This window comes from Stegastes partitus, unplaced genomic scaffold, assembly GCF_000690725.1.
Source record: "Stegastes partitus isolate 25-593 unplaced genomic scaffold, Stegastes_partitus-1.0.2 Scaffold413, whole genome shotgun sequence".
Lineage (NCBI taxonomy): Eukaryota > Metazoa > Chordata > Actinopteri > Pomacentridae > Stegastes > Stegastes partitus.
Window position 1 is genome coordinate 98,953 of NW_007578144.1, and position 15,273 is coordinate 114,225.

A 15,273-nucleotide genomic window follows, 5' to 3' on the forward strand; every position below is an offset into this window, starting at 1 on the left:
CAGCCCCATTTTAATCCCCAGATATATGAAATATAATTGTTCTCCACATATGGAGAAATCTGTGCTTATGTGTATTTTATGTTTCTATCTATTCTCTTCACACAGTTTTCTTCAATGCAGCAACACTACAAAATTCACCAACATGGGATTCATAAAGGCTTATGCTACATTACTGTAGAATATGATATGCAGCCATGAAGTTTTACAAAATTTGAAAAAAGGGACTCTGGTTATAATCAAGGTTTTATAAAGGTCATGAAAGTAATGGAAGAAATGACAATGTGCAGGAATGTGCCAATTATTCACCTGAGACATGTCAGATTAGGCAGTATGTAAAGTAAACAAGCTGCAATGTGCAAGAGGATATTAATAATCCTGTTCAAACAGCAGCTAGCTGCGTAAATGTTGGGTTTCGGGAGGAGAGAGCGCAGGTTGAGACAGCACCAGTATTTGCAGATGCGTCGTAGCTGTTTGTATTCACATACCTTCCTGTGGGAGCGTTCCTCCAGAGACGTCTGAACCACGATGTGGCCCTCCATGCCCACCTGGAGCTCAGAGATCTGGGCGGGAATGTAGCTGTCGCCGGGAGGCCGCAGCGTTCGGAGGAACTGGCCTCGTCGGACCGTGTGCACGATCACGGTTCCATCCTGAGAACACAACGAGCAGATGGAGAAAATGTTAAGTTTGTGCATTTTTATGTATGGTTATTTATTTATTTTTTTTAGCTACAAACTGTAAAAAAAAGCTCTTATCTTTGTTTCTCTAAGGACTGAACATGCATCCTGTATGTTGGTAGTTTCAGAAACATTTAAACAAGCTTCAAATGATCCAAAATGCAGCAGAACGGAGCAGCTCGTCACTATTTATCTGACATGCTGGTTGGGTTTAGATCCCCAAGGTCCTACTACAGCATTTCATTTCTCTGGTGAAATAACTCAGTTCCATGTGCCATATTTCACTTTTGAACACAACATAGTCAATATAATGTGCAGTATTTCATTCTCATCTCATTTTTAGATGCAATATTTCCTCATCATGTGTGATTTTACTTATTTCTGTGAAATCGCCAGCATTACTTTGTACTGTACTATTCTAGCCTTATTGTAGATTACTCGTTTTGTTTCAGCATTTAATCGTACTTCGGAGACTTTCTCAGATTTACCCATTTACTTGGGATCACATGCACTGAGTTTGGCTTTGCTCGAGTGATGCTCTGGAAAAATCTGAGCAAGCATGACACAGATAGTCCCTGAGAGCACAAACCCCCCCCCGGTCCTTAAATTTACAAATACAGTATAAACACAGGAACAAGGAGACCAACTAAATGGTCCTCACTTTACAAAATCCAGATTACATAGTTCCAAGGTACAATAATGAACCATCTGCATCCTACAGTCCCACAACACGGGAAACAACCGGGGCTATTCAATTCAATTCAATTCAATTCTCAATTCAGTTTTCTTTGCATAGTGCTGTGTACAACATATGTCATCATAAAGCGCTTAACATGGTAACGTGAGGACCAAACACATTGAACTGTTTTAAAAAGGGGTGGTTGGGGAGAAGGAGGAGATGTGTCGATCTGCAGAGGTTGGTGTAGCAGCGATGTGCTGAGTGTGGAGCTGGCAGAATGAATGAACGCTGCCTCAGTTATAAAGCATGCTGGACAGAAAGGGCCTGGTGACGCCTGACTCCGTGCCTGTCTGAACTAACGCGAAGCTCTATTCATATCTTATTGCTTTTCTTTTTTTTAGGCACTGCATCTCTTCTGTTATGTTGTCTGTTTTTTTTCTAAACAAACTTCAGAAGTTTTATCAAATCTTATCTTAAACCCTGCTCTTTAAATGTTTCATTTTATTGATGTAAATCTGTAAAATACAACTTATTATAAGTAGTAGTATTTCTACAGTATTTCTATTTGAGCAGAACAGTTCAAGACGAACACAAAGCGACATTATTAGAGTTTAAGCAGCTCGTCTTCTCGCAGAGCGACAACTTTTCACATTAAATCCATTATTTAGACTTTATTTTACAGCATTTTTCAGACGATCAGAATTGAAAGTGCAACAAAAATAAGACAAAAACTACACTAACCAGTGTAATTAAACATTATGTTAAACATAAAGGACTTTTAAAAAAACAACTAAATATGCTTTGCTCGATCTGAATTTTCTGTGAATCTTCCTGATTTTGATGCTTTATGGGAGCATACGGACAACCAGTGAACATGAGATCTACTCCGTGTGGTTTTCTCATGTTAATTGTTTTACACTCGACTTTCTAAGCATGAACAAACGCTGCCTGTACGACGGCCACATCTGTCTCCTCCAGCCTATTAAACCTGTGTTTCCTGTAGCGGGCCGCAGATTCCATCTCACTTCTAATGAACAACATCACAGTTTGCTTGGATGACATCCAACTTGTATTTCTGAGCATATTGTGGTTATTAAGGTTGAGCAGAATTCTTCCCACCTGCACAAATCTAAACTATGCGAACTCTGGAGAAAGAAGAATTTGGACCCAAGCAGTTTGTTTTTTCTCCCGTCATATTTTGATTCACTGCGTGCTCATTTTTCACTACAATATAAAGTCCTGCCCCTCGATGGAAACAACACAATGACAGCTACCATGCATATGATCACAACAAAGACAAAAACAAAAGTTGAATTTCTATAACTAAATAATATTTTTTTCAGGTGTTTTCAATACTGGGGAAAAAAATGAGGGCTCCACATCCTAAAGACATTTGACTATTTTCATTTTCATGACTTCTACAAACTATATGTTTTTCACTCTGCTCTGCACATCAACCGTAGACGGATATTTCACCAACAACTTGCTCTTCTTTATACTGTTTTTGAGCCATTTTTTCTTGATCACGTATGATTTCGTTTCCTCTTGTCTCCTCTCAGCTCTGAGTAAACACAACCTGCAGTTCGGCCGAAAAGTTGCATTTTTGTCACACGACTGTTGGTCGCTGCTATTTTTGGTGAATGTAAACCAAAGAGATTTCAACAAAATATTACAATTCAAACATTCTTTTCAGCTATTTGTCCTTTATAGTTTCTAACTCAGACAAATGGTGTAATTTTGGCTTCAGCTGGTAGGTTTTGTGATGTAGAACGTTAAGCCTCTCAGCTTGTTTGTTCATGTTTATTTATGCTGTGACTAAAAATTGATCATGCATTATTTGGTTATGTAAAAGAAAGAAACAAAGTGTAATAATTTCTTTTCCATTATTCGTATTGCAGTTTCCCAGTGCTTCTGAAAACAAACATCTAAAACGTACTGCTGACTCCTGGATGTTTATTGATGAACCTGTTTCACTATCTGCCAAGCTAGAACTCAGCTCTACGTCCTAGCAAGGGCGGAACAGCAGTTGTGTTACTTTGACAACACGTCTTAAAGTCCAAATTTCAACGCACAATCGAACAAACTCAGCAAGTAATGCATTAAATATAGCATCTCTGACCTTTGACCCTGAGACAGCCATGTCGAGTTCAGTGCTGATGGCCACACAGGTCACTTCCTGGTCATGTCCAGAGAGAATCTGCACCGGCCGAGGAGACAGGCCGCTGGAGAAGCCACCCTGAAGGACAGAAAAGGAGAATCTATAAGTGAAGGCTTCACTTTTGAGCAGCTTGTCCTTGTAATGTGCAATGCTGTAATTTTCTGGCGCAACATTCTAGTTTCATGTGTAATATTCAAATTCAATGTGCAATATTTCTTTATCCATCCATTATCTATACACCACTTAACCCTCACTAGGGTCGTGGGGGGCTGGAGTCTATCCCAGCTGACTCAGGGTGAAGGCAGGGGACACCCTGGACAGGTCACCAGTCAATCACAGGGCTACACTTAGAGACAGACAACCAAGCACACTCACATTCACACCTACGGACAATTTAGAATCACCAATTAACCTCAACATGTTTTTGGACTGTGTGGAAGGAAGCCGGAGAACCCAGAGAGAACCCACGCTACACGGGGAGAACATGCAAACTCCACGCAGAAAGATCCCGGGTGTCCTCACCGAACCGGCGACCTTCTCGCTGCGAGACAATGGTGCTAACCACCGAGCCACCTCGCAGCCCAATGTTTCTTTATGTTGTGTAATGTTTTAATTTCATTTGCAATATTTCTGTGTTTTATCTCAATTTTATGTCAAGCATTTAATTATCATGCGTGATACATTTACAACTTCATTATTATTGCCAGTATTACTTATTACTGCCTTTATTCTCGTCTTACTTCAGTTTACATTTTTGTATTTTCAGCAATGTATCATACGTACATCTTATCATGTATGCTATGTTATTTCCTTTTCTGAGCAATACCTGCCAAAAGAACTCCTTTTGGAACTAGTAAAGTTTATCTTAACTTTTCTTATAAGAGATGTGTAAAGATGCTCACCTGCTGTAGAACCTGCCACACTATACAGGATGTGTCCCTTGAACCAGAGATGAGGTAGATGCCGCAGAGATCCAGAGCCAAGCAAGTCACGACGTCTTTGTGGAGCACAGAAAAAAATACAGTATAATTATATAAGTAATACTGACAAAAATAGAAATATAAATTTGACGCACGTTACTAAAGGCTCACCAATGTGCCGGCAGATCCTGCCCACCAGCTTGCCCTTCCCCAGCTGGGTGACCCGCAGACTGCAGTCCCAGTGTCCTCCGCTGAACAGCAGCCGGCCGTCGTTGGACACCACCAGCACCTGAGCGCTGATCTCCACCCCGGGAGAGAAAGGTCCGCTCAGGAAACGTTGAGTCCTGCCACACGAAAGCAGGATTGGAAAAGATCAAAGCGAGCTGGAAACGAGCAGCGAGAGTGAGCCGAGGCCCGAATGTGCAGCAGATTTATAATCAGCAATTAAACTGTCCCGGCATCTGCAAATTACAACCTGCGTGAAACCCGGCGTTCAAATGGCTCTCACCCTGATTTATTCTGTTTATGTGACCCACGTTCAGGATCAGCTAAAAATAAGATCCGCTAAACCAGATTTCATTTAATTAAACTGTCTTTGATGCTTCACAGACACAGACAGATGTTCTGCTTCCATCCAGCTGTCAGGAGAATTTTACACATCCTTTGAAATGCTGTAAAAAAATATGATGGCAGTGAGGGGAAAGCTTGTTCCTGCTTTTGTAGAGTCAGATGATGACGATGATGCTGAATTTTGGAGAACTTTTGCAGAAAAGAGACAAATGCTCAACAATATTTTGCAAAAGGATGCACAACACAGCGGTCACGTTGCAGGTCGGACCCATCAGATTGGGAGATTTTGTGAAACAGAATGAAACAGATACGAACAGATATTTTCCTCCTTTAACTCTCTGAATCCCAAAGCCTGCCTGCAGCTTTGAAAGGTCTGTTATGTTTGTAGAAAACAGAAAGAATTATGCACTTTCCAACTTTCCAATGGTCATTGAACTACGTATCTGGGATGAACTGATTCTAAGCTTAATATTGCGACATTTCATCAAGATTTGCTCTAACTAAATTTTCATATGACCTAAAACCTGCCTGCATCTTTGAAAGGCATACTATTTTTTTTCTAAAAAACAGTAGACACCATTTATCCGAGCCAGAAACCATTAAAACAGAAGGAATCATCAAATTTTCAACTTTCCGACGGTCTTTGAACTACGTTTCTGAGATTAACAAATTCTAAACTGTAAACTGTGATATTTCATTAAAAAAAATCTGCCCTAACCAAATTTTGTTAAAAAGAAAAAATTCTGGAGTCTTCTGACACGACCAAGACTCCATGACTGACTAAGCTGCAGTCAACGGTCACCTGAGAAAAAGTTTTCAAAAACACTTTTCAGGGCTGAATTAGCCTGAACTGGAGGCTGTTTTAGCACAAAAGGGACAAGCATGGAAAAATTATTTTATAAAAAACACATCTATTGTATGTGGAAAAGGAGCTCAGTTTTTTTTCCAGTACTGGTAACACGTGGGCACACTTTTTCAGGAACTACTCATTTGTTCCAATAGAAAACTCACTAAATCGAAACTTAAAAATGTGATATTTCATTAAAATTACTTATTTCACATGTCTTAACTAAAAATCTGCCAAAATTAAACCATTTGCTCGAATAACTCCAAAACATTCTGGGACTATTTGGGCTGAACTGCAGGCTGTGTTTACACTCAGCAGAGAGGACACGAATGAAAAAGTAAAATATCTATAGCATGCATGGCCCCCTTTTTTCCAGTATGTTTTGTGGCATCATATTGAAGCTAAAAATGAGCCCACAGTTAGTGGAAATGTGACAGAAGCTAAAAAAAAAAAAGTCCTAGAAACTGCTTTTGGTTCAGGGGATTAAATAAGGAGCTCAGGTGGTTGTATTATTTGTGGAGGAACTCACTTGGGATTGAACATTGTGGGGTCTTTAGTGAAGGTGAAGTAGTTGGCGATGTTTTTGTCGTATGGCAGCCAGCTGTGTGTCCCGATCAAACCACTTGAACTCACGGTCACCTGCAGAGAGACAGCGACAGAATATAAAAATGATGAATCTGAACTATTTAAGCGTCTCACTGCTGCCTTGGCTGGGTTTATATTCAGTCCTTACCAGTATATCGGAGCCCTGGATGATGAAGGAGCGATTCTGGCTCTTTGGTACGACTGCTTGGACTAGAGGAAGACCATCGCTTACCACCTGAGGCGAACACACAAACACACACATAAATATATACAGAATATGAATTATGAAGAATAAGCTCACGGCAGGACTTAGAGGCATTTTAGGACCCACCTCCACAAACGGCCGGAGTTTTTGGAGCTGCTCAAAGAGATTCGGGGGCACAGTGTCCAGGCGGGCCAGCCGCCTCGCTGCGTTCTCAGCCGACATGCGAGGAGGATGAGGCTCCTGGTTCGAGATGGAAATGAGTTAAAAACTGCTGCTTTTTAGATAAAAAGTCTTCACACGACTTGAAATTTGTCATTTGTGAGTGCATATCACTTTTCATGCAGTTCAGACTTGCACCATGTTGAAAGTGAACTGCTGCTAGATCTGACTTAGTAACATCACCATCGGTACTTTGAAGGAAAGTTAAGCAGGACGCCCATTCAGACGTCGACACATTCAGATGCCATCAGATTTACAGAAAGGAGTGCATGTCTGACATAGGTTTTGGGGGTTACCTTAAGCAGCTGACAGGGTGTCTGTCCAAAGTTGCTGATGATGCCTTCCAAAGCCTTACGCTCATTCTCATTGGCAATGGCATCCAGATCTACTGCACCTGCAGAGACGTCAAACAAAAAGCAAGAGTGAATCACACTTTACTTGAGCCATTTTAACCCTGGCACCCCCCATATATGCAGGTGGGTTTGACAAATAAGTCTCAAATCTCGAAAGTTACACTACCATGATTACCGGACTATAAGCCGCTACTTTTTTCACATGCTCTGAACATTGCGGCTTAAACAAATATGCAGCTAATTTATGGGTTTTTACCAATTTTACAAATTTGCCTCAAGACAAAAGTGACATTGAGAGCGACAACGAAAGAGAGACTGAGAAAGTGTGTGGCAAAGTAATTCTGAGGATGTTCAATTCCGACACTTTCGTGGTTTTAGTGCGCAGGAGGAAGATGAAGACAGCGATCAATGACTTTTCCTGGTAGGATACTGTATTTTTCATTTTTCTAACTAGCCGTGTTACAGGCACTGATCGGGAAAAAGCATTTACAGAACGTATTTGTGTATGTTAGCGGTACGTATTTAATTAAAAGTTTTAAAAAATCTTTCTGTGTAAATATCTCATGTTACAGCGTGAACACCTGCAGCTTATAGACAAGTGTGACATATATATATATATACAAATAAACACCCAGAAACTGCTTGGAGGGTTAAGTTTTTCTTTTTTAAGTTGCTAAAACTAAAGACAAAACTACTGACAGCAGAAAAGGTGCTCATTGTAGTTTTACCTTCGTACGTGCAGTAGTAGAAGACATTGAGTGCGTTCACGGCCTCGTCTCCTCTCTGCTTGTATCCAAAGATCAGGTCGATCCACTCATGGAGGTGACTGGACACATGCTCACATTCCTGCAGTTTAAGACACAAGTTGCTCTCATGTTGAATCACTGTCTCAACACAGAATGTAGGAGAACAAATGCATGACTGAGTTTTATAACTCTAGATGATTGTGCTGACTCACCAAGGCTTTCTTGTGCTTTCTGATGAAGTCTTCCCTTGATGTCGCCCAGCGAGGCAGCACAACATCTGTCACCGTGTCCTGAGATATCTGCAAACTGCCCAGATCGAAGCCTGCAACAGTCATGCAGCAGTCATGCATTAGGTTCTTTCATTAGGAAATAACAATAAAAATGTCACCTTCACATCTCACAGAACACGAAAACAGTCATTTTTTCACATGCATTGCCCTCTTTACCATTCATGTTCTGCAGGAATTCTGGGAAGTAGAAGAACTCGGGGATGAGCTCTTTGACATCGGCTGGACTCTCCATGCGAGCCTGCCAGGCTGCAGCCACCGAGTGGAACTGTCTGTCTGCACAGTCAAACCTAAACAGCGGCACCAAAATGAGATCAGAACACAACCTGGAAAGTCTGTGAAATATCATAAACTGGTCAGTGGTCGTACCTGCCACTCTGCAGCTGGATATGTAGGGTGGTGAAGGGCTCCATGCGGATCATGTAGTGCATGACTCCTGCTGCGTTAGAGTAGTGTGTGCCATAGTGGAATTTGTCAATGGTGCCTGTTGGGTCCTCAAAGCTCTCATACCTAGTGCCAGACAGGAAAAATATGGAAAACATTTCATGTATATCATATTTTTGTTTTGGATGGAATTAGATCAGTGACACAACTGCATGAAACTGGTTGTTATGTTAGTCATCAATCTGGTTTTCTTTTAGTCATCAGAGGCGTGCCACAGGGCTCAATATTAGGTGCTTTTCTGTTTTCATAGTATATAAATAGCCAAGGATCAGGGATTAGCAAAGCTCTCCTCAAAATTATATCACTGGTATCATTGCTATAATATTGAATAGAGTTTTGCTAACCCCTTTTCAGGTTATTTGTTGCACAGCGCCCTCTTTTGACAAAGCTTCATCTAATTTAAAGCTATTTTTTGGTTATTCAAAAGGCTTTGATTAGCCTTAACCTTTTAATAAATTCAGATAACTGCACGCAGTTCACCCAATGCTGAATAAAAAACCTGCTACATTTTACCTGGAGCTAAAATGACAAAAGTCCTAGTAGCTAGCAGTCAGATTAGATGATAACGCATATCATTTAACCAGACTAGTACTAATAGTTTTTAATGGCCTGCCTTATTGTTGATTCAAATCTTCAGCACAACTAGAAATTCTCAGTGAGCTGTTTAGACATTGAATTGCTATTTCCTCAAATCCATAAAGTAGGTTTGAAAATAGGGCATGCAGAGCATACAGATAGTGGAAGAAGAGGAGAAAGCCACTTGAAATGCAGAAATGATGGGCCTATATCCAAAGTGTACATTCAGAGAGTCAGACAAGAGTTTGGTATTTGATCTGACTCCTTATGCATATGAGTGCATGTGAGTATCTCCCTATTAAACTGTTGGCCTTGTCTAAATGTCAGAAACGACACCTTTGTCCACTTACTTTTCTCTGACGTTCTGTGCATGACGTGGGTTGACCACACCGATGGGTTTGGACAAGTCTCTGAAAACTGCAGGGTTGTCCAGATCCAGATAGGAAGAGGTGTAGTCACACAGGACCCAGGGGAACTGAAGGGAAACAAAAAAAATGCACCATGATGCTTCCTGCTCAACATCTTTGGTAACCAAAGAACCACAGATATACACACATGTGACAAACTCACCACGGGATACTGCGACAGGTCGTTGTAAGTGCGTCCAGCGATGGTGTTCAGCTGCATCAGATACTCAAAATTGGAGATTTCTCTGTATACCCATTTCTGTTAACATCAACAGTCGATTGGTCACAAAAATGAGCATCATTCATTAGAATAACTCAACCTCATATGAAGAACTGATGTGAATAAACACCTGTGTCAGCCCGGATGCCTTCAGTAGCTCTTGAGGGGAGCGAGAGCCAAAGTAAAACAGGTTTGGAGGCCGAAGCCCCAGAATCCTGGAGTAGACTTTGTTTCGTACCTGAAGGGTGACAGAAAAGTCTGTTTCACACGACCACATCATTTTGAAAAGAAGAAGGTGTTGAATTTGAAACGGGCATCACCTTCTTCTTGAAATTGATGAAGTAGTGAGCCTGGTCGATGAAGAAAAGCTCCAGTGCAGACCGTCGCAGGTTGTAGCGCCTCAAATGAACTTCTCGCAGCTGAGACAGAGGCCTCTTGAAATCAAACCCGATTCCTGCAGGCACATTCATTAGTCACCTCAGATAGAAGGCTTTGAATGCCGATAAAACACAGCAAAGGTGCTTTTTCCGCATTTTTCTTACCTTCCTCCGTCTCTTCTTTCTCGCTGCTGCCGTCGTAGAAGTACAGGTGATGCGTGGTGACCTCCAGACGACCCGCAACAACCGCCACGATGGTGATGAGCTCACAGTCTTCAGACAGAACCAGTTTTTCTTTCTGGTTCTCGTCTTCTCCCTCCACCCTGAAAGCAGTGAATTTTTTACGCTTACAGGTGTGACTTTTCACACACGAATACATTAAAAGTCTGCGGAAGAAGTTGGCACAGAACTCACTTGTTGTCCAAAAACACAAGGTCCTCCTCTCCTAACTGATCGTCCTCCATGTCGCTTACTTTTGCTTCCTTTGCAACAGCCAGTGGGATGGGTTCAGAACTACGGGGGCTTTCAGCTCCTGATAATCAAAAACAAAACATACATCTCCAGTGCACCATTTTTCTTTGAGACAAAAAAAAGCAATTTAATATGTCGATTTTTTGCGACATACCCATGTTGTCCCTTAAGGCACTGGCCTCACTGTGGGGATCATAGTTGTAGTTGGGAACAAGTTTGAGACGCATCTTTGAGTAGGTCTCTGCATTGGACAGTTTCCATTTGACCTCCGGCTGAACTCTGATGTCAGAAACAAAGCAAAGGAAAACTTACAGGACTGCTAAAGTAGCACAGTGGTACAATATGTCTACAGCAATATACAATTCCCTTCATAAGACAGAGATTTACTTGTTGACATCAAGAAGTCAGGCCTTTCTGAAGCTACTTCCTAAATCTTCTCCCTGATGGACGGTCTGCTGCCTTAACTACTACTCCAAACCAACTAACAGGGAGTGGAAGTGACTTATAGAGCCCTCCAACAACACCGATACTGATGACATACAACACTAAAGAATACAAATATAAGCGTGGTGCAGTCGTAAACTACTCAAACTAAGACATTTAATTATACAGACATCAATACTTTAATGGTTACAGTGTGTATATTATCAGACATACCGTAAATTCCGGACTACAAGCCTTTACTTTTTTCACACGCTTTGAACACTGCGGCTTAAACAATGATGCAGCTAATTTATGGATTGTTACGAATTTGCCTCGAGACGAAAGTGACGTTAAAAGCGACAACGAAACAGAGACTGAGGAAGCGTGTGACGAAGTAATTCTGAGGCTGCTCAATTCCGACGAAGAAGATGATTTGAGTGGTTTTTGTGCGCAGGAGGAAGATGAAGACAGCGATCAATGACTTTTCCTGGTAGGCGACTGTTTTTTTGTATTTTTTTTAAACCAGCCGTGTTACAGGCACTGTTTGGAAAAAAAAAAAAAGCATTTACGGTACGTGTTTGTGTATGTTACCGGTACGTATTTAATCAAAAGTTAGAAAAATTACCCTGTGTAACATCTTTCTTTGTAAATACCTGCAGCTTATAGACAAATGCAGCCTGTATATGTACAAAAATTGTTTTATTCTTAAAGTTAGTGGGTGTGGCTTAAATTCAGGTGCACCTCATAGTCCGGAAATTACGGTAATACAGACTAGTCAAGAGAGACAGTCTGAATTGTAAACTGTATATTTACTGGGACTGGTGCAAAAACCAAGACGCTTATCAGAGCTAAAACATCATGGTTAATATTTGTAAGTAAAAAGAAATGCCATGAAAGACTTTAGTAAGTTTCTGCCGCAGAGAGATAAAATCACTTGGTTCTACAAGTCTCTCTTTTAAAAAATCACCAGAAAGCGTTTGCTCAAGTTTCTGGAAAAAAACAAATGAAGCATCAGCCGCATTTTGTTAAACAAACAGTGCTATTGGTATCAAAGTGCCATTTACACAGCATCGATTCAGTGTTTTTGTGTGCACTGTACAGCACCGGAAACATTTCTGGGTTGTTTGTACTTCTCGTCAAGACTGTTCTGTTTCCATAGAGGTGCAGGACTTTATATTACAGTGAAACAGTAACGTGGAATTCAGAGGGTTAATAAAGGGTGCTTCATTGAGCTGTGAGCTGTGAGCGTGACTACAGAGTTACAGAGGGTCCCGTTAGTCGTACCTGTTGGCCCACGCTCCTCTCTCACTGGTCAGAAGCCTTCGGAGAGCTCTCCAGTGCTGCCACACCACCACCTGCTGGCTGGAGTTCTGCTTCTGCCAAACCGTGTACCTGTTGTTCTCGGTCCGCACTCGCTTCAAGTAGGGGTCGACTATCACTTCCTGTTTGTGTGGTCAGAAACAGCACGTCAGTAATCTGAAAAGGTTAAAAGTGCGTCTTGGTGAATTTGCAGTTTGTAGTAACCTGAAACTTGGATTTGCTGTCAGATCTGTCTTTCTCCCGTTTAAAGGCTGTGCTCATCAGGTCATCGAAGCAGGAGTTCCAGAAATTGGACATGATGTCGTGGCTCCTCCCAAATGTGTCCAGCTCGTACTGCTCCATGGTGGGCTGAACCTGGAGGCACATTTAAGAAGGACAGCATTAACGTACAGAGCTAGAAAGGTGTGGACAGCTCAACAAGAGCAACTGACTTAATGACATCCATAAGTCAATAAAAGAAATGTCCATTTTTTAATCAGTACAATCACTTCACGTAGATAGTAATATTTAATTTTTTTTTGCTCCTGTCACATTTTTTTCTCACTGTGGGCTTTTTTCCCACTACAATATAAAGTCCTGCACCTTGAAGAACTCATCTTCGACACCAACCTCACTTTTGAACAGCATATCAAACAGGTCACAAAAACAGCCTTTTTCCATCTGAAAAAGATGGCCGACCATCTCTCTTCCTCCCTGCAGCTGAAACACTCATCCATGCCTTCATCACCTCCAGACTGGACTACTGCAATAGCCTCCTCTATGGTTCACCCTCCAAACTCCTCAAAAAACTTCAGCTTATTCGAAACTCTGCCGCCCGTCTCCTCACCCACTCCCACTCACGCGACCACATCACCCCCGTCCTCCAACGTCTCCACTGGCTCCCTGTCAAACATCGCATTCAAGATCCTCCTCCTCGCCCACAAAGCCCTCCATCATCTGGCCCTCTCCTACCTCACAGACCTGCTCCAGTCCCACACCCCTTTCCGTAGCCTCTGTTCCACCTCTGCTCACCTCCTCGCCCCACCACCAAAGACCAAACCTGGGGGGGACGGAGCCTTTTCTGTTGCTGCTCCCACCTTCTGGAACACCTTTCCATCTCCCATCCGACACTGTTCTGACCTCCACACATTCAAATCACTTTAAAAAATCACCTTTTAAAGACTTTTTTGTAAAAAAAATACCTTGTTTTTTATCTGCTTTTTATTCAGCTTGTTTTGTTCCTGTTTTTATCTTCTCCCCTGTTAGGCGACTTTGAGTATCTTGAAACGCGCAATACAAAATAAATGCATTATTATTATTATTATTAGAACTCAAAAATGTCCTCTGTGCAGTATAACAAAGTTACAATGCCACAAAAACATTAAAAAGGTTTCTAAAAACTGAAAAATGGCATCAGTATATACATCATTTTTGCCCACAGATGTTATCATCATTGGAGAAAAGTCATGGCTCTACATACTACAGATATTTTACAGCCTCTGCAAGCTGTGTTTTCCACAATACTCTGCACATTGAAAGACATTTCACCATGCTGATGAATCTTCTAGCAACTTGCTCCTTCCATTGCGTCATGCAGCATTACATTTACTGATAAAGTGCAAGCTTTCTTTTCCTCTCAGTTTCATCTTCTCTCTGCTCTGTGAAAACACAACCTGCAGTTCAACTGAAAAGTCCCAACAGGTTTTTCGTATGACTCGTGGTAACAGCTGAGTCACTCACAGCTTCTCAGTTGAATGAGGTGTGCATTTTGCTTTGTTTTTTTTCACTGGATCTGTACAGTGGCAAAAAATAAAGTTATTTTGAGCATTTTTTTGAATAATACTACCTTTTAAGCTCACATTAAGCTTACTTTTTGCTGACAGAATGTTTGAGAATGATCCAAAAGCTTAAAATACTTTCTGTTTTTACAGTTTCTTTCTGTGCAGATTTCTAAAGAAAACATGCCTTTCAAAGCCGCTGTTGGAGGTTAACTTGAAAAAGAGTTTGGACGCCCAAGTTCCCCATTAGGCAGAAGTTGACCTCATCAAAACGATGGCGGTTTATTAATTTTATTAATATGTACACAGAACTTATAATTCCTAGCACCACAAAACATTTAAAAGCAGGAACTGACTCACACTTCCCCATTTTACTCACAATTTCCTCTAATTTATCGTATTAAGAGAGACATTTAAACAACTAATCCCTTTAACTCAACTGGATCTTCTTCTTTTCCACTTACTATCTGACCACTTTTCACACAGAAAATGTGAAGTTGAGGAAAAATACTCAGACTGCTGTACGTCTATAACAAACACTTAACGTCTACAAATAAACTGCAAACACATACACACTCAGAGAGACAGTTTACGTGTACTCGGGGTCTGAGAAAACTGCCCTGGCCAAGTTTCAGAACTGTCATGGCAGCCAAACTTCTGCCATACTGGCTAACATACTGCGGGATCCGTATACAGAAGTAATCTAAACACAACAGATTTATGAACACGCACTGTCACACAGAGCAATGATAAATCTAAACGCAGCCAGTGCAGAGTGTGTCTGTTTGGCATCAGTTCATAAAATACCTCAGCTTCAAACATAAACTGAAAATACACTTAAGGTCAGCCAGAAAACACATGGGAGTTCAGGGTTGCTTTTGCTGTTTTCTGAAGTTGATAGCATTTTTTATTTTTTTTTTAAACTTTGTGTTTTCAGACCCCGCCTGGGAGGTAACCAGGGGGCCAGGGAATAAAAAAATCCAGAGTCTACACAAATCCGACAAAGAGCAGAGCCAGGAATATCTGAGAGCGTGG

The 15,273-nt window shown here is 41.2% G+C and overlaps 1 protein-coding gene across 4 annotated transcripts in view; it reads right to left on the reverse strand.

The window, feature by feature from the left end:
• Nucleotides 1-15,273, reverse strand: part of nbeal2 (neurobeachin-like 2) — a 69,403-nt gene that overhangs the window by 4,115 nt on the left and 50,015 nt on the right. For all 4 annotated transcript variants that reach the window (XM_008285677.1, XM_008285675.1, XM_008285674.1 and 1 more), the window contains 21 exons: nucleotides 12,686-12,835; nucleotides 12,446-12,603; nucleotides 10,893-11,017; nucleotides 10,682-10,799; nucleotides 10,433-10,590; nucleotides 10,211-10,344; nucleotides 10,021-10,128; nucleotides 9,834-9,929; nucleotides 9,614-9,738; nucleotides 8,613-8,753; nucleotides 8,403-8,533; nucleotides 8,169-8,278; nucleotides 7,939-8,056; nucleotides 7,154-7,251; nucleotides 6,765-6,878; nucleotides 6,582-6,668; nucleotides 6,378-6,487; nucleotides 4,603-4,775; nucleotides 4,414-4,508; nucleotides 3,473-3,589; nucleotides 486-647 (listed from right to left, as the gene is read on the reverse strand). In XM_008285677.1, coding sequence (XP_008283899.1) covers nucleotides 486-647; nucleotides 3,473-3,589; nucleotides 4,414-4,508; nucleotides 4,603-4,775; nucleotides 6,378-6,487; nucleotides 6,582-6,668; nucleotides 6,765-6,878; nucleotides 7,154-7,251; nucleotides 7,939-8,056; nucleotides 8,169-8,278; nucleotides 8,403-8,533; nucleotides 8,613-8,753; nucleotides 9,614-9,738; nucleotides 9,834-9,929; nucleotides 10,021-10,128; nucleotides 10,211-10,344; nucleotides 10,433-10,590; nucleotides 10,682-10,799; nucleotides 10,893-11,017; nucleotides 12,446-12,603; nucleotides 12,686-12,835 — 2,628 coding nt within the window. The remainder of the gene's footprint in view (nucleotides 1-485; nucleotides 648-3,472; nucleotides 3,590-4,413; nucleotides 4,509-4,602; nucleotides 4,776-6,377; nucleotides 6,488-6,581; nucleotides 6,669-6,764; nucleotides 6,879-7,153; nucleotides 7,252-7,938; nucleotides 8,057-8,168; nucleotides 8,279-8,402; nucleotides 8,534-8,612; nucleotides 8,754-9,613; nucleotides 9,739-9,833; nucleotides 9,930-10,020; nucleotides 10,129-10,210; nucleotides 10,345-10,432; nucleotides 10,591-10,681; nucleotides 10,800-10,892; nucleotides 11,018-12,445; nucleotides 12,604-12,685; nucleotides 12,836-15,273) is intronic.